Source organism: Sinocyclocheilus grahami, unplaced genomic scaffold, assembly GCF_001515645.1.
Source record: "Sinocyclocheilus grahami isolate Dianchi unplaced genomic scaffold, SAMN03320097.WGS_v1.1 scaffold23.1, whole genome shotgun sequence".
In the NCBI taxonomy this organism is placed as follows: domain Eukaryota; kingdom Metazoa; phylum Chordata; class Actinopteri; order Cypriniformes; family Cyprinidae; genus Sinocyclocheilus; species Sinocyclocheilus grahami.
In genome coordinates this window covers 1,786,775-1,806,484 of record NW_015505202.1, presented here as the reverse complement: position 1 = coordinate 1,806,484, position 19,710 = coordinate 1,786,775, and the positions used below count along the sequence as shown (strand labels likewise).

General features: G+C 38.1%; 1 protein-coding gene and 1 long non-coding RNA gene across 2 annotated transcripts in view; both read right to left on the bottom strand.

The window, feature by feature from the left end:
- Positions 1 to 19,710, bottom strand: part of gpc4 (glypican 4) — a 52,968-nt gene that overhangs the window by 19,450 nt on the left and 13,808 nt on the right. Inside the window, exon 2 of the mRNA XM_016245084.1 lies at positions 2,469 to 2,627. Within this exon, the coding sequence (XP_016100570.1) occupies positions 2,469 to 2,627 (159 nt within the window). The remainder of the gene's footprint in view (positions 1 to 2,468; positions 2,628 to 19,710) is intronic.
- Positions 12,215 to 18,796, bottom strand: LOC107560823 (uncharacterized). Its single transcript, XR_001605770.1, has 3 exons — positions 18,784 to 18,796; positions 15,648 to 15,653; positions 12,215 to 12,288 (listed from the first exon to the last, which is right to left on the bottom strand). It is a non-coding gene; the product is annotated as an uncharacterized lncRNA (long non-coding RNA).

Here is a 19,710-nt window from a genome sequence, read left to right as displayed (position 1 = left end):
TTAATAATGATAATTATTGACAGAACAACAAATTATTATTATTTTAATAATATCATTAATATTAAACACTATTAAAAAAGAAAAAATAGCATTTTTAAAAATATTTTTTAGAAGTTTCCTTTTTATCTTTTATTGTTAATAAAGTTGCTTAATTATTATTATCGACAATAAAAACAATGATTATTTTATTAATAATTCATATTAAACAAGAAATTAACAAAACAAATGTAAAAAAAAAACACTGCATTACTACAGTTTTGCAAATATAAGTAAACATGCTGTTCCGAATGTTGTTTAATATCAATATTATTAATAAATACTTTTGATAGAATAACAATTATTATTATTATTATTAATTAAAGGGGTGCTATTATGCTCTTTTACAAAGTCTTGATTTTGTTTTTGGGGTATACTAGAGCAGGCTCTCTTACAAAGTTGTTCGAAAAAAAAACACATTATTTTTCACATATTTTACATTATTACAACACCTCTCTCCCCAGTCTGACATGAACGGCTCGAATAGTTCCTGTATCAAATGAAGGCCGCCTTCTGAAACACGAAATGTGCTGTGATTGGTTAGCTGGGCCAGTGTGTGCTGTGATTGGCAGCACTCGTCAAGTCAAGTCAAGTCAAGTTTATTTGTACAGCGCTTTTCACGATACAAATCATTGCAAAGCAACTTTACAGCAAATTAAGTTTCTACAATATTTAGTAGTAGCTTATCAATGGTGACTGTCAGTTAATGTACATATGGCAGAAATGTACGGAAAAATCTATTTAAGACGTAATAAAACAGGCGATGAACACTATTAACAGCAATTATTATATGATGCAATCAAACTTATAGCAAAATGTATCTGCCGCCTGGTCGGAAAATGTCATGCCCCTTACCACAGCCGCCTGCGAACTTCAGTGTAAATATTGCGTCAAAATCAAATAAATTTGATGATTGTAACCACAACTAAGTTCATCAGCCTTGGGAAAGTTAGTGTGTCTCTGACATAGTGATGATAACACTCGCTGTCTTCTCTAGCGCCACTCAACCAGGTCTCGTCCCATTCGTCGATATTTGTGATATCACAAATCCCGGAAAATATGCGTTGTAGTCCAAACGAGTCGTTCGTTGTAGTTTTTGAAAAGCGATTTCTGTTACAAAAAAGCTCCCTTTGAAGTGGACTTTGAGCTTTGTAACTTTGCAGATCTTTTTTTATTCTCAAACAGCAACATTACAGACTAACTAAAATTGAAAAAGTGAAAAAGCATAATAGCACCCCTTTTAAACAACATCAATAGCAATAAAAAGAAAACACTGCATTTTTATTTATTTAATATATAAAAGTAGTATTTCAATAGCATATTAATTTTTGCTGTGATTAATAAAGAATGCCTCAACAGAGAATCGTGAAAATTTCACTGGCATTGCTATTGACTATTTAAATTTTTGCATTTTGACAACACTTGTCCACACAAATACTCACATTATCATCAGATGTTGTTACACATCATTTAAGGGTATGCTTCAAACAACCCTGAACATCATAACACACCCCAGCTCTCGCAGAACTTGCCAGAAAACCGAATGTGTTGAGTCCATTTAAAACCGCCAGGCTGCGCTGCCAGAGACACAGAGCTTTGGTAAAGCTGGATGGCCACACGCGAGTCAACATGGGTCTCATTTAGAAATAGCTGTGGCTCAGAGTGGATGGGTGACAAATCATGTGTGAGTGAGGGAGATGTGCCATCAGCACTTCATTTATCCTTCCTTGTCTGTCCAGTCATTGACTATCAATCCAAACACCATCTCACCATTTCATCTCAGTGGCAACAGCCCGACACAGTCCTGGCTCGATTCTTACTCTTTCAGCTACCCAGGGGGATGTTTTTCCTTCAAATGTACCCTTGATGAACTCTATCCGGATGCGTGTGACCAGGCCTTTAGTTTGTCTCACTTTTCCTCATTTGACACACTTTTTAATGGCATTACAGCATGAAGAGAAGTGAGCACATAAAACATGCATTATAAACCAGGCGAGAGAGTGTGTGTGATAGCGTCTGTGGGGTTTTCCCCTCCTGAATGAGTCAGCAGTGTCGATGCATGTTCCCATGCACCCCTCTGCCCTACACTGGGGAAACCTGATCCCTCTCTCTCAGCCTGATATTCACTGCCACATGCACTGCAGAGAGGAACCCAGGCCTCTGCATGTGTGTGTGTGGTCTGTCTGCAAGCATGAGAGTGTGTGTGTGTGTGTGTATGGCAGATGACTGTGGGATGTTGCGGGACAGATGGAGAAATGGATGTATAGACCGTGTGTCTGGCAGTCGGGGGTGTCTGTCAAACTAACTGTAGCAGTGTACGGAAGGGCAGCATGAGTGGATCAATATCGCAACTCATTTTAATGCAAATGACAAGCCAAACATTCGGATTCGGTAGATTTGCATGCGTGAATGTGTGTAAGAGCTGTACTGACGGTCAAAGTGACGGTGTCTCTGGGTGAAGGTGTTCTGCAGGTTGGAGCTGAGCTGATGAACGGGAGCTTTCACATCCGTGCGGCTCTGCTGACTCAGTTTCTCCTCCATCTCCAGAGTACAGCAGGAGAAACCTTGAGGACACACCTTCAGATGATTTCCTGAAAAAGCCAAACAGAGAGAAGTGTAAGAAATGTAAACAGTATAACAAAACATTGTTTTTCTTTTCGCCATAATACAATTTTAATAACAATAATATACTATTAATATTTTTATTATTAAATTATGTATTTATTTTTTTATGTTTTATTGTGTTTAAATGTTTTATTATTATAGCATAGATATAAACCAACTTTTCACTGCTATGCTATGTAATTTGTAAATGAAAAAGCATTTCTAGTAGTGGTCTCAGACTTTTGGACCCCACCACTTTGACAACAAAGCAGTTTTACAATGCCAATAAAGCTCTTCAATCTGAGATGTTACAGAGCAAGTCCTTTTATTTACCCATTCTTCATCAAATGAATTATGTCTAGACGTTTTGAGAACTGAAAGCTGAAAACCTAACGTCAAACTCATATCCAATACAAATCAAAACAGAACTGAACACAATGTGCTTACAGTATAAAGTGAGCTGACAAGCCACAGTCATCCTAGATAAAAAGCAAAAACGGAATATTCAAGACCCTGTGGATGCACGCATGTTTCAGTAGTTCTAAGGGAACCTGGGCTTTCTTCGTGATTCGCCCCATCAAAAAACAAGTCTGCGCTGCGGTCGTCGAGTAAACGGCACAGATGGACAGCGAGCGGCTGGATTAAACAAGGCGTCACATTAACATGGTGAGTGTGAGCAGGGCGGACTGTGAAGTCGCAGCTGCAATAATGTTTTGTTTTTCTTTATTTTTTTAATGCGGTTGTTGGAATTCAAGGGAACACAAGGGTCCTTTCAGTGGATTGGACTCCGACCGGTGGTTTGGCTACCCATGCTGCTGTTCAGCGAGACTGGCCACTCTGGATAACACACTGCACACCGATGAGAGATCCCCACTTTCAGGCCATTTCTCAATGTGGATCTACATTTTGGCACCATGCATTTCATATTTATTAATTGAAATTTAGATGATTTTGAAGGCCACTGTGTTCCTGTGAGGGATGATCGGGGCACAAGAACAATCTGAAATGATAATCAATCATATTAGCATGGCTCATGAATATTAATTAGGTGACAATGCTCACCCAATGGTCGTAAATAATTGATTGAAAAACAGATTAGAACAATTCAATTGATTGATGAATCTAATGAATGAAAGCACTGATGCAAACAGCATAACGGTATTTTTATTTTACTTATTTTCTTGCAATTTTTTGGCCAGTAAAGTGGCAGAATATCACCTAAATTTTTGAAAAGCAGCTATATATAATTGGTCGCTTCACCCCTGGGTTGACACACTACTCTGTCTGTAACTGGTGCAGTGCATTCTGTCATGTGCACTACGATATCTGTGACACGACTCGTATCGGAGCATCTGCTGAACACATCGGCATGGGTGAATAGCGAGGAGCTGTTGAGAGCTTACAAATAATCACCATCTCACAAAATATCCAAGAGGAATTGTCACTTGACCACTGCCAGGGCTTGTTTTACACATGCGAAGCAGGAAGGAGAGGCAGTGTGTGCTAATGTGAGGGATGGGACATCTTGTGCATGGCAATGATCTGCTTTTTAACAGATATCAGTGGTGTGTCAAACACCTTAATCAATCCTGCATTGAAGCAGATTTGCAAAAAATATATAAAATATATAAAAAGAAGTTACGGCTTTGTACATAAGGAGTCTCAAGAAGTTAGCTTGTAAAGTTGAAAAAGAGCAGCACCTTCACCCTGCCATGGCCCCAGACCAGCTGTACCCCTCAACTCCACTGGGACACCGTCCAAATCACTCACTCACTTTCACACACTTGGCATCAGGTACATACAAGACCTGTACATCATATCTCAGCCCAACAGACAGCTCTTTGTATAAGGGCATTTGGAGAGAGAGAACCTAACCTGAAAAAGCAAAGCAAATATTCTAGTAAAAACACAGAAAATGGAACCAAATTTAAAGGTTTTGCAAATTACTGAACAGGGAAAACAATTTTGAACCTTTGGCCATTTCAATACAGACCATTAACTAATCAAAACATTCAATGCAGGGGAAAACGTGATTTTAGTAACGATTTTTAAGCTACACATAAAAATGCGCCCTTCTTGAATTTATATGTACTCCAAAACGTAAAAGTTGTAATTTCTGCACTAAATGCTATTGGCTGATGCCAAAGTTGACACATCAGCCTGCTAAAACAAACCATATTTCACATCTTCCTCTATAGGTTTATAATCAATACATCCATCTTTTAAGAGTCCAAGTCAATATGGCTGCATGCACAAGCTAATCTTGGCAGACACATGCAAAAGGGTGGCCTCTGTGATTTCATGTTGCTTTAACGCAAGGCCAAACTTTTTGACAGCAATAAGATCCATTTCCATGTGATTCTTAGTAGTAAACCACCTGACTATAAATCTGAAAAAGAGATTTGTTATTACGGTCTTTAATAAGTCACTTCCTATTGCTATTCTGGAGGCCCAAGAACATTCTGTTTTGCTGATGGATGAGTGGATGGAAATTGCCCTGTGGACAAAACAAAGATTAGCCCTGATGCCCCCCTTTCCTCTCTCTGCTTCTTCCCCGGCCACGATGTGCCCCTGGCCCCAGACAGACTTCAGCCCCCATAACCCCACGCAGCTAGCCAGCAGGCTGAACCACAGAGGTCGAAGGTTAACAGCCACTCCTCTGAGACAGGTCATGCACTATGACCCTGCTAGGCGCTGACCAGCAGACCCACCACCCACACATATTACAGACACACACACACACACTCAATCACATGCCGGACCCTCTGAGTCAGAAGTCATAAATTCTCTGGGGGATTATTTCAGGCAGGCCGTCACTATAAATTGCTCTGGCCACCACATCAACATGCTGTTGCCAAAAGAAACAGAGTAATGGGCTTCCCTGTTGTCTGCCTAATAAGACACATGCGGCAACTTCCACATGCCTGCACGAGTGTCATCAAAACCATCGCTTCTGTGTACAACCATCATTTCAGGTGGTTATGAGCCATGGAGAATCATCATTTGGCTTCTTCCATGAAAAACAAACGCACATTTCTTAGAAAGCCATTTTCAGCTACCCTTTTCCTCAACAGAGTAGATTGAAAGACACTCTCGTCAAAATCACAGAGAAACCAAGTATGTATTTCCACATAACACAACACTGTTAATGATTGCCATTCAAAGTATAACTGACAGAAATGATGCCTTTAAATATTTACATAATTAACTGTGATTGGTCTTCTTTCATGCATTTATTTGCATACTGAATTGTATTGGACAAACAACCTTAGGTAGATAAGTCATTTTTAATTTCCATGAATAAAAACAAGGCTGAGGAATAGAAGTACACTTCAAAGGGCTGTAATATTTAGCTGACGCAACAATGGAAAATCCTGGTGGAAAAAAACCCCTCTGGAAAATGTGTTGTGGAAAATTATAAGTGACATAGGAACCTAAGACAGTTAAACAGACCGGTTATCTGGTCCTTTCAGCTTTTTTAGGAGAAAAAAAAAAACAAGATGCCTACCCCAGTGTTATTTTACTATTATTAATATACTATTATATTACTTTTCATTGTAACTTTAGCTTAGAACTAAAACTAGAAATCTTGCCTTGGAAACTTACTGAAAATAAGTTTAAGTTTTTCCATCTAATATTTATATTTTATTTCTAACACCAAAAATGATTTTAGTAGTTTCAGTTAACAATAACAACACTGGCCTACACTCACTAAGTTAAAAAAATTATTCAGTATGCAAATAAATGCAAGAAAAACAACTAATCACAAATAAGCATGCAAACATTACAAAGGTGTCATCATTGTCCATAATATTTTGAATTAAGAGGTTTAATCTCATTTTACTGTAGAAAATAAATTGTTTGTTTAAACTTTATAAGGCGCAAAAAAGACAATTCCTCACAGTGACGGGAGACATTCAAAATGAAAGTGACAACATGATTCACACACTCCTGTGAGAGTTGACTACAAAACAACATGGCCGACATCCCAACACCAGAGCCATCTTTACACAAGCACAAGCTTCAGTAACAAGCTACTTTTGGACAAGAAGCTTTTTCTCTGTTATGGCCTGGGGTTCGAGGCGGCCCGACCTAACTAAATCAGATGTGTTCTTTTGGCTAGTTTTCATAAGAGATAACAACAACTTGCAGATGGTAATAAAACATCAAACCTTGAGGGGAAATGCTCTAAATGAGTATTGCTTGAAACCTTTGTGGAATGAGCATTTAATGAGTACACTCCCTCCTTTTGGCAGAGGATGCTCATGCATTGCTATTAGCTTCGAGATGAGAGCGGTTTTAATGTGATAAAAGGAAGAGCTAGATATTTGATTTCTAAATCATAGCCTTTCTATTATATGGTTGTCTCCTCCAGAATGTGCCTTGCATGTTCAGACATGTCCTTGCTGATGCACTCTCCTGCCTTCACACCATCTGCATGAAGACAGATCTCAGCACTCCTCTCTCTTTGTGTGGCCTGAGGCTATCTTTGGACTGTCCATCCTTCATTTACAGACTCATGAATACAGGGTGGAGGAAGGAGAGCTTTCACAAGGTCTCCTAACAATCGTCCTTCCCTGAATTCTGTCTAACAGCCTGAATGGACAAGGGCCTTGATATCAACAAGTATGGCATCATGCAACAGCTCTAAAGCATTTATGAAGCACACAAAACATTCACTTACAAGTTACAATGCATTACAAAAACAACAAGAGTCAGAAAACACCGTTTTATATTTCTAGAGGCACTCTTGGTAATCACTAGAGCTGGGTGATATTGAGTTTCCCCAAAATATATTTGAGCAATATAAAATTAAAGCAAGATTATGAGTATCATGATGCCTTATGTGCTTTTATTTCATCATTACGTTTCCAAAAGTGCATTTCATTGCACAAGTCTGATGTAACGAAATACGGTTTAGGAATAGACAATCTTTTCCTTGTGTCACAACCTACAAACAAAATGGTTTGATAATGTCTTTTGATGTCAATTTTAAAAGCCAGAATGAGCTGGGAAATTTAAACGGGCCATTTCAATGAATTGTTCCAATACTCTGACTCAACTATTTGTTTGCATTAAACTCAAATGTTTTTCACAGAAGTGCCTGAGAGGCACTTTTTAAATTAAACCATTTTAGTGAAAAAAAAGATAAAACTGATACCGGTGGATAAATATTGTTACATTTAAAAATGATTGCAAATTTATTCTTAGAAATTGTAAATAAAAACGTTTTCCAGTATTTAACTAAAAATGAAACATTTTGAATTTACTTTGATGAAAAAAAAAACCCAGAACAAATACAGAGACCGAACTAGACCTTTCTAAATACTTTGGTTCACTCAACGAGTATGAGAGGCCACAACTGGCATCTTGTTCATGAGGAAACAGCTGGCGCTCTCTAATAATGGAGTTGTAGAGAAGGTAAAGATACAACTCCTCAGTTTTTCATTGTGCAGTTCCCACCGCAATGGGTGCGTATTCAAATGGGAAAACTGTAACAGGAACCCATTATTACAGAGCAACTGCTCATATGGCAGTTATAAAGAGGAGAATTACTTTCTCTTTCTCTCCAAATCCAATCCAGCATCTCTCAAACACTTCCATGACAAGTTTACAACACTATTGCCAGCACAATGATGCCTTTCAGAGACTCACAATAAATGTAGGACGGCTAAATGGAAATGACAGCAGAGTTGGCCGGTGTGTACGATCACTAAACAAAATGGTGGATGATGTCAAGGGGGTCATTTTATGGCACTTGGAGTGAAGCACTGAGAAAAACCGGCCTGGTAAGGAGGCACTTAAAGCTTACATGTAGGCCTGTAAGCAGTCATCAGATTTAATGAGCTATTATTCGCTCAATGTTAGTCTAAATGACTACTCTTTTCCCTTCTTAAACAACATATTCTACCTCTTTTGCATTTTATTTTTGTATTTTAGTGAACTTATCCCACTAGTCAAGGTTTCTTATTTCCGGGCACCATAAACAATAATTTTTCACTTTTTAATGACTACTTTTGCTTTCACTAACCCTTAAAAATGATACAGGCAGTTTTTGCTGTTGTACCTACAATTAAAGCTGAAGTGTATGATTATTATTGGATGTTAAAATAAAATACTCGAATGTAGCTATAATGCTTCAACTAAAAGCAAAAAATGTATAGGCTGATTTTCTGGAAAAGATTCCCTCGAACACTGAGGAATTATCAAACCATTGCTATGTTTGTTGGAGTTTTAAGATCAGGCTCAGTCGATGCCATGCATTTGGGGAAGGACCATTTGAGAAACCTGTAAATAGTCAATTCCAATATGTAAATGGAATCGGTTATGATTAGTTAATATGCATAAATTGGAGCAGGGGATCCCAAACATTAGGTTAATATTTCAATAATTTGCATGTTCACAGTTCTCTGATGCTAACAATAATAAGTGTATTTTTATTATTGTCATCTATTAATATTGGTAGCCCCATTTATTTTTATTTTCATCAGTGCACGAACCCCCTGCAGTTCCCTCATGAAACCTCAGGGGTTTGCGAATCCCCATTTGGGAAGCCTTGCATAAACAAATGCATAAATGTGAGCTGCCATATGGCAATGCACTAATAGTTCTCACATCATAACCATGATGCATTTAGAATGACCCACTCTTTCCACTTATTTCCCAAAAATTAGCTTGATGAACTTTAGAACTTGTCTACATAGGAGATCAATCTCTGATTCAAAATAGCAAAGAAAGTCCTATTTCCCTGAATATGCACTCATGTGTGTTCTGTTGATGCTGTTAATGGCATGAACAGGCCTGATCACAGAGGTAATGTGAAGGAGGCAATTCAAAAAGCTCAGAGACTGTGCTCAAGGACACATTCCTCAAGTCTAACACTATGAAAACATTAGCAAAAAACTCACTTCACAGGTCTGTTGACCTACAATTAGAGCAATGTTTTTCTAATCCAGCCCCCCTTTCCATTCCTGATACATCCTCCTCCTGCTCCACGGAGAGCACCAACTATTCCCTGATCTTCTGAGGCCACATTCACAGGATACACTACTGATCCAAAGCTGGGCATTTTCTATAGTAGGTTGTTTACTTGCTCCATCTGGTTGATCCGTCCGCAGAGGTCACGTATCAGACCTTGTTAGGAATGAATTAATCTGGAGTTACGAGCGATATCCTCTGATAGACACATCTCTCTGCAGCCCCATGGGGCAAGTGTCATATTAATGAGGAACTGAGTTAACGAGCAGGATATCCCACGCCAAGAGGCCCATCTGACACTTGTGCGGGACAGGAAAACCTGTTACAATACTGTACAGTCCAGTCAAGCGGGGACACACGGCTCATTCTGCAAACTATGGCCCTTGTGTCCGGTAAAGCCGAAATAAAAGAATCAACACACAGAGTGATTAGACAAAACAAAACCACCGTCAAATCACCGTTTGGCTAAAATATTCTATTTAAATTCATGACAGGACAACAAGTTTAGACTAGGGAGACTTTCCCTCACATTAAAATTGCTAATGGTTAATAACGGTTTAACAGAGATAGTTGTGCAGTCAAGAACTTGACAAATGTTCAACAGGGCAAGTTCATACAAAACAATTTGACAAAAGTCAAATTTTATATTAATGCATAATGGAAAATGCATATTTTAAGTAATGATTATTTAATTTTTTAATGATTTTACCTTCATTTTAAATGGTCTAGCAGTGTGACAATACATTTTTAAAGTTGGCATGATCTGTTTTCTAAAAGCATGTTAATGATCTTATTGTGAATGACTGATCCATGCACTTGTTTAAATTTTCTCTTTTTTGACCCAGTGACATATGCTGGACTTCTCCAATTATTTAGTGTGCTTTAACCCTCCCCTTTATAGCAATGGACTTTAAACTCACATTTATCTGATCTGCCGTCATCTAATCAACAACCGATAGACAGAACAAAAGGTCTTCTATTTTTGTTACATTGCAACTTTAAAAATATTAATATTCCTTACAGTCTCTCAGTTAATATAAGGTCATAAAAACAGCATTAGATTTATATTTAAAAAACAGTTTAAGATGGACTACTTCATGTTGCATTGAAGGATGTGACAACATACCAAAAAACTATTTCATGTCAACTACCCTTGTTTCAGTAGGAACATCTTAGAACAAGAGTTACAGTCAGTGCTACCTACATCTGGTTGCACTCTGAATTCGCATAAATCACATCCAAAAAAAGATTTAGGCCCACAGAAAGGTTTAAATCCACTTCTTGCTGAGCTTTTCATTCAAATCACATAAAACAATAACTCAAATTTGGCTTTGAAATGGTTCAGAGATTAGGAATTTCATCTGAGGAGAATTAGAGTTGAAGACACATGGCAGTCTGCCACAAGGCCAAGAAAAGCATGCGAAATGATGCTTCCTTAAATTAATCAGGGATTAAAGGCTATCACACACAGCTGTCAAAACACCAAACCACCAACACTTTCTTTTCAGATGGCACATGGGATAATGAAGAATAAATAGATGTGCAAAAAACAAAGCAATATGGTTGTTTTAATCAAAAGTCAAGGTCCCGATCGTATACTACTGAGCCATAACGCTTGACTCTTAATAACAGGCTTATGAGTCTAGACGGTTGTTTGATCATTAACCAGGGTAAGAGCACAGCAATTAAACCATCTCCTGGTCTTCTGTGGTGCACTTTGGCACTAAGCAACATCAAGACTACACAAAACACAAACCAGATGTAAAGTATGATGCCGGGCAGGCAGGGAGCCTTAATACCATGTAAATCCTCAAAAACTCTGATACGGTGCAGTGAGACACACATATGTTAGATTGATGTACACACTTGAGCGATCACCCACAAGCTCTCATCCTTTTGTACCAGTCAATCTCTGATTGCTAAACCAGAGCAGGGCCTCTGGCCAATTAAAACTCCCCACTGGTAAGCATTCCAAAAGGCTGCCATCCATGAACATTTACCCAGAAGTCCCTGGGGAGATTCCACAACATCACCCCGGCCTCTCACTCCATGTCTGTCTCCCTCTCCTGCCCCAGCGTGCCATCTCCGGCTTTGCCTCTGCTCACAAAAGCTCCCTGCCTACACCACTTCCCAGGTCACCTCATTGTGAATCATTTAACTTGGAATGGCTCTTTCACAGACACATTCAAATTCAGGACACTGCATGTTTGGAGTTTAACAGAGGAATCAGCGGATCTCTGTTGTTCATTACTGATAAAGTCCTTTCATGAAAGCTGGAGAATGACGATTTTAATTCAAACTTCATGGAAGTCAGTTAATGGCTGAGCAGGGTCAGATCTCATGGGCAAAACTAGACAAGCACAACATGGTGATAAGAAGATTAAGTGCTGAAACAAAGATACAAAATTTAAGTGTAAAAAATATATATTTTTTAAAAGTATCATAGGCTTTGAGTTAGGGCTTCACTCGACTAAAGATTTTTCTGGTGGACTAGTAGTTGTTAATTTAAAAAAAATTGTCACACGTTTATATTAATAAACCATATGATTCATAATGATGAGCCTTTAATTGCCTATAGCCTAAAGCTTGCCACAGCGCACCGCAGAAGTAAAGATTATGAATGTGCCAGGGAAAAAACAGCAAGAAGACTGCCTTATAATTATAATAATTCTGTATTTTTGGCTGCAGTGATGAAGTCGACAACACTGACTCGTCATCTCCACTGCATGTTTCATAAGGATTACATAATATCTGAAAATATTTGTTTTCCATTTGAAATGGATCATTTAAAAGTAGACATTTCCCTTTCTATTGATATATTTTTCATGTCTGTGAGGCAAGCATGGAGTAAATATAAGTAAACCTTTTACAAATTCGAAAGATGTATTACTCTGTATGAGCAAAAATTAGTATTTTAAAGCTGCAGTCCGTAAGTTTTGCCTCTGTCGCCATCTCTGTTTGAAAACCTGCAGTTGCAGCTGTGTGTGGAATTATCTTCCTTGCGTGGGTTGTGCGGCGGCACGGCTCCAGCGCGGATTAATCTAATGTTCTGAAGAGTATGTGTGGCAGTCAGTCACCGCACCAGTGTGGATATTGTACTTTGCACTCACAGATTCTAGCCTACGTCTTGGAATATATGACCCAAATAAGCATTTTCACCGGATACTGTCATCTGAACAAGTAACAAGTCTGCCACTTTTGTTCTGACCAACTGAGGAAAAAAGCATTACAATAAATCGCACTACCAATGGTGATTTAATCTAAATTAGCAAATTATTATTATTGTTATACTTTATTCTCAAATTGTTAATGTTAACAACATCAGCATTGCGTGACTGAGTACAGTGTGTATAAGTGAGTAGATTTCAATTTCTGTACAGTCTAATCTGTAATTGTCATACCAGAAAACATTATTATAAGCTTACCGTTGTGAATCGGGCAAAAGTAAGGCGATAGTTTCGAACACTGGCTGGTTATGTACTTGCTCAAATATTGATTTTGGATCATTTTTAACCAAAAAATGTACAGACTGCAGCTTTAAGTTAAATGCAAATGATCGCACCGGTACCTTTAAGTTAACTGTTATGCAGTGAGTGTGCTACATTTCAGCTTCTACACTCTGCACTAGTGCTGGGCGGTATACTTGTTCCTACCGAATACCGGTTTTTATTTTTGTTATGATATGAATTTTGAAAATACCGCACAAGACGAAAACCGCTGCTGAGCAAAAAGAACATAAAGGCTCGTCTCAGTTTTTCCAGAAAACATCTTGATGATCCCCAAGCCTTCTAGGAAAATACTCTGTGGACTGACAAGACAAAAGTTGAACTTTTTGGAAGGTGTGTGTCCCATTACGTCTGGTGTAAAAGTAACACTACATTTCAGAAAAAGAACATCATACCAACAGTAAAATATGGTGGTGGTAGTGTGATGGTCTGGGGCTGTTTTGCTGCTTCAGGACCTGGAAGACTTGCTGTGATAAATGGAACCATGAATTCTGCTGTTTACCAAAAAATTCTGAAGGAGAATCCATCTGTTCGTGACCTCAAGCTGAAGCAAACTTGGGTTCTACAGCAGGACAATCATCCAAAACACACCGGCAAGTCCACCTCTGAATGGCTGAAGAAAAACAAAATGAAGACTTTGGAGTGTCCTAGTCAAAGTCCTGACCTGAATCCTATTGAGATGCGGTGGCATGACCTTAAAAAGTCAGTTCATGCTCGAAAACCCTCCAATGTGGCTGAATTACAACAATTCTGCATAGATGAGTGGACCAAAATTCCTCCACAGCGCTGTAACAGACTCATTGCAAGTTATCGCAAACGCTTGATTGCAGTTGTTGCTGTTAAGTGTGGCCCAACCAGTTATTAGGTTTAGGGGGCAAACACTTCTTCACACAGGGTCATGTAGTTTTGGATTTTGTTTTCCCTTAATAATAAAAACCTTCATTTAAAAACGGCATGTTGTGTTCACTTGTGTTATCTTTTACTAATATTTAAATTAGTTTGATGATCTGAAACATTCAAGTGTGACAAACATGCAAAAAAATAAGAAATCAGGAAGGGGGCCAACACTTTTTCACACCACTGTATGTCACTTAAACAACGTTCAGAGCGCGACACTGTTTGAAAGGGGTGTTGCACTGTGGTGAGGGAACAGCTGTATGTGTTACTAAGCGTGAAAGTTCTGAAACTGAAGCTGTAGAAGTAATAGAACGTGATGACGCAGAAGAACTCATCCACAATATCCACATTGACCACCACTAATATCCACCGCCCCCTGCCATCAGCTCCTGCGTCTCACACACTCACGAGCACAACTTTAGCACTAGATTTAGCAACCTTCAGACCCTTTTAGCTGATTTTTTCCATAGAATATTCATACTGGCAAACCTAGTAACTTTTTTGTATAAACCTTAGTTATGGTTTAGTTGGAAGAGTTCGCCAGTGCTGTCCCGCGAACGAGAGGTCTGACTTTCCCGGAGAAGCGTCACCTCTCTCGGCGTCTGTTCTATGCAGTGAGCAGCAGAGAAGCAGTGCATTCAGTTAGCCGCACCGCAGCGGACTAGTCAATAAATGAGTGCAAAACAGCGTTTCCTAGCACCTGTCGCTTACAGATTGTTTGGAATTATAAATATGAGCGTAGTTCGTCTGTTAATATCACATGCACTTTTTGTTTGTTGCTTTTTTTTAGTCACTCAGACGCAGGCAGTGCGCTGCATGAGACAAAAAAGTAATATAGCCAAAACAACTGCATAGCCGCTCTTTAGTGTAGATGCATGTTGATTTTATCAGACGATGCCGCGATTATAAATGAGAGTGACCCCTGGTTAACGTATTAAAAGGGGTCGTGTTTAGTCACAATTTAGTGTGGTATTTTTATTTTTTGCAATATTCACTCATCATGACAGTAAAATAGGGCATTCTAAGTTAATATACTGCAGTATTTCCTCTCTCAATCAGTAGAAAATATGGTTAACACCCGGTCATGCATGAAAAAAAATTACCGTCTTGTACAGTGAAACCGGTATAATTTTGAAAAATACCGTGATATAAATTTTTGGTCATACCGCCCAGCACTACTCTGCACAAACACTTATATTATAGTGCACATTTTTCTAGGTTAATGTTAAAGCGAGCTGTCATGTAATGTTGCAGCTACTTACATGTTTCAGATGATAAGCCACATTTGAGGTTGATGAACGAAACAAACGTTTGCATGTCCTGACTGATGTACTGTAATTACCAAATAGACCAGCTGTTAGTGATCTGTCTGTCACGGACTATGTGACTTCATCACTTCATGTGGAATTTTATTTTCTGCGACTAAGCAACTAATCAAATCTTGATCGACTAAGCCTCTTTTCGTCGACTAACGGTTAACTGACTATTAGGGGGCAGCCCTACTTTGAGTATTTAAGAGATAAGAATAGATAAACTAATTAGAAATGTGAGGTTCATATGACCATTTGACTACAACTAACTGGCTCAAATATATAAATCAAATACAATAATATTATTGGCTGACACTAATGACTTGTGATTTCATTTGGTGCATTTTTGTTGAAAAACAGGCAACATTATAACATTAGCCATCATGTTGTTGACAATATAATTGATTCATTTACTTACGGAGCCGAGCACGGGACGTGGTGAAGGAGTGGACACACCGGCTCCACGAAATGGAGCAATGTTCAGTTGGAAGCAATTACACGCCCCCAACCAATACCTCCAGCCAGAGATACAATAAAAGACAAATTACAATGAGCCTGTCCATAAGCAGAGACACTGACAGCCTGGAATGCACCGTTTATTTACCCATGAAGAAAACGGGGGCAAAAGGTACAGGCTAGGAAGAGACGAGAAGGAAGAGGGGGTTGAAAAAGAGGGGAGAAAAAACACATGAAAAGCTGATGACGCAGCTCACTCTGATGCTACAACGAAGGAATCCTCAATCCCTCTTCAAAAATGAACATCTGTGCACATGCTTGCATGAGGACACACAGATGGATGACAAAGGAGAGGTTAGCAGAGGGTGGGAAGATCTAATGTGAGAAACTGCAGGTCTGGCTGAGCAGTGACAATACATACATCACCTAAAATAATCAGTCAAATGGTAAAAAACGCTCTGGGGGATTGCAGGAAACTCACTTCTCCCCTTAAACAGCAACAATCCCAAACCAAAGCTCTGCAGTAACGTGACAGTTATGCTAAGAAGTAAACATAGGATGATGCATGTGGAGGAAGTTTTATTTTTAACTGAAATATTATTATTGGTATTATTTGCTTCACTGTACTAAAGAGTGGTCTTTAGATTTTCTCTTAGTGCTTCAGTTTGCAATAAGCTGAGAGATAAAAGGAAATCTATTTAAAGGAGACATATTATGCCCCTTTTTACAATATGTAATATAAGTCTCTGGTGTCCCCAGAATGTGTCTGTGAAGTTTCAGCTCAAAATACCCCACAGATCATTTATTACATCATTTTGAAAATGCCTATTTTGAGTGGAAGCAGAAACACGCTGTTTTTCGTGCCTTTCTCTTTAAATGCAAATGAGCTGCTGCTCCCTGCCCCCTTTTCCAGAATAGAGCTGCGCCATTACAGCTCGGACCTGCTAAAAAACATCTGTTCGGTTTTGGTTCTGATTATCATGTTTACCGCGCTGAAATCATGCGTTTTAAACCATATTAGTTTAAACTTCAGATACACGATTTTCTGAGCGCACACATCCGAATAGGGCTGCACGATATTGGAAAAAACTCACATTGCGATATTTTATTTTTCTGTGATATATATTGCGATATGAAAACAAAAATCACCACATGACTTGAATAGTTTATTTAGAAAAAAAACTAATCAATGATTGGGGTGAGTAAATCAGCATAGGAAATAAATTACAAGCATAGATAAATATAACAGAAAAAAAGATACAAATGAAATAAGCAGTACATTATATTTTTCAGGTAAGTCTAACAGTATTCAGGGTACAGAAATTGAATAATCAAATGTAAAATAACACTGCATAGTCTTCACTGTATAAATCTAATAAATCTGTGTTAAAGCTACAAAAGTGATTTTTCCTTGTGTTTTGTTGTTTGATTAACATTCATAACACAGAAAGCCTCAGGAACATTAAACTGCTGTAAACCAATATACTGTTACACATCCATTTTCTTTCTCAATTGTTTCCCTTCACCTTAGCCATAAGCAATATGTTTACAAGGATACTTGCAGAGCACAGTATTTCAGGCACAAATAGACGCAGAAGTGAGCAGAATTTAGTGTTCACGTGCATCTGCGTGGCTCTCACCATGTCTACACCGGACGCGAGCGGCGCGGTGCGACACAACAAAATACAATGAACCAGCACTGAAAATCGCGTGCAGTAGCTCTGCTACTAAATGTATTTAAAATGGGTATCTCTGTACAGCTGTCGCGTCCGGTGTACACACCGTGTCTGTGTGTGAGCAAAGAAAACGATCAGTATAAATATAACGATCAGTACCTATACTAACCCTTTGCAACGTCACTATGGGAGCGAAATCAGACGCGCTCGTTTTTTCAGACACTTGCAGAAAAAGGATTACCAAAACAAAGTTACTGGGTAAATCTTTTTCACATTTCCTTGGTTGGTAGATGCACCAGGTCTGAAACAATCGCGGTTAGATCAAATAATCGCGATTAGACGGTTATTTAATTATCGTGACAGGCCTAGTTAAAGCAAAAAAAAATCCTGAGCCTGAACTTTTTTTCCGGGGCTTGGGGGTTGCTGGGGCGGACACATACACGGGGTTATTTGGCAAACAAAAAAAGAAAATGATTTTCCTTGAAAATAATTAGTAACGTATCTGCCATTGCCATTAGCCCTTGACAGGCTCAGACTACAGATTATGGTGGGATATTTGAAACAGCAAGGTTACTCACTACAATATGGTGCAAACACATGTAACATTTAGGATGCTTTTGATATCAAGTTTTGCTGGTTAGCTTTGACCTTGACAGGGTACAAGATGTTTCTGAAATTGTTTTGTTAAAAAAAATAATGGTAAATTAAATACTAGGAAATGAATATAAAATAGGAAATATACTAAGACAGTTTACTACAGAAAACTACAGTTCAATTCAAACAACAACAACAAAAACATTAAAATGGTCCAAGAACTGGTAACTTAAACAGGGTTTGTACAGATACTGCAAAATAAAATTCCAGGACTTTCAAGGACTTGCACTACTTTTTTGGTTTTCAAGGACTAAAATAAGATCTCACTTATTAATCAATGTTGTTATTATCTTTCAAATTCTAATAAATAAACTAATAAAACAAAAATGGTACAAATAAAGTGCAGCACACGCAAAGAATGCAATGAATGTGGCAATTTTAACATTTGAAAGGATACTATGGCAAAGTTATCGCTTTCCTTATTCAAACTGATTTTTTTTTCATAAATATATGATTGACCTGAAGAATGAAAGCTATGTCATACACTTGGAAAATTATGAGCTTTTATCACGCTCATAGACACTAGGGGTGTGACAATACCCTTAGCTCACAAGGTGAGAAAAAATGCAGATACTTGGTTCACTAGAACGAGAGAAATTTTCAAATGACAAAATATTTGTCTATCACAAAAAGTAAAAATGCAGTTGTATTTTGAAATGTTTTAACTAATCTAGTGCTTAACTAATGATTATTTTGCTAATCAAGTAATCTGATTATTTTGATGAGTAATCTGATATTTTTTTAAGAGAACTAAGTGGAAAAACAGGCTTTAATATGACTATATTTCTATATAAAGTAACGATGAGGCAATAATAATTGGCCTCAAATAAAGTATCAAAACCAATTACATGGTTTTATTGAACAACACTCTTAAATGCATAATGTAATATGCCTATATTACAACAAATACCTGCAGAGCTGTTTCATGCTGTTTCATGTGATTCAAGACGTTTAAATCCATTTCATTTTAATATTTGGCCACATGCAAAGTTAGAAACTTTTATTTTAAATTCGCGATGTACAATAAATCGCATATTTAGAAATATGTTGATGTATTTTCTTGTGTTGGCATAGGTTTAAATGATTTACATTACAAGTCAAGTGAGTTTTCCCAGATGAACGTTAAGCAACCCAAACTCACCATATGCAGAGGAAGAGTTCAGCCCCTTTCACACATAGTCTTTACTGGTTAATTACCGGTAAGAGATCATGTGTGAACAGGACCTTTTCAAAAATACAGGTAAATTCGTTCTGGCAATCATATCGTTCTTATGGAGATGATGTGATAACTCTGAGCTGTTTACAAAGTCCTGCTGCTTTTTTAATAGCTTTTCTATGTAAATATGGAAATGGATGGAAATCTTTGACCATTGCGCCTCACAGCTTTTTCAATGTGTCGTGCTTGAGACCCAGGCTTCTTTTCCATTCATCAGCTAATGCGCGTCTAGTGTTTATAAGAGCAAAAACTTCTGATTGGCTAGTAATGTTAGTTTGGTTGAGAGTGAAAGCGGTGTTCCTCTCATACATTGGTAGGTGAACTCATGAACTCGAATAGGGCTGCACGATAAATCGCATGCGATATTGAACACGCAT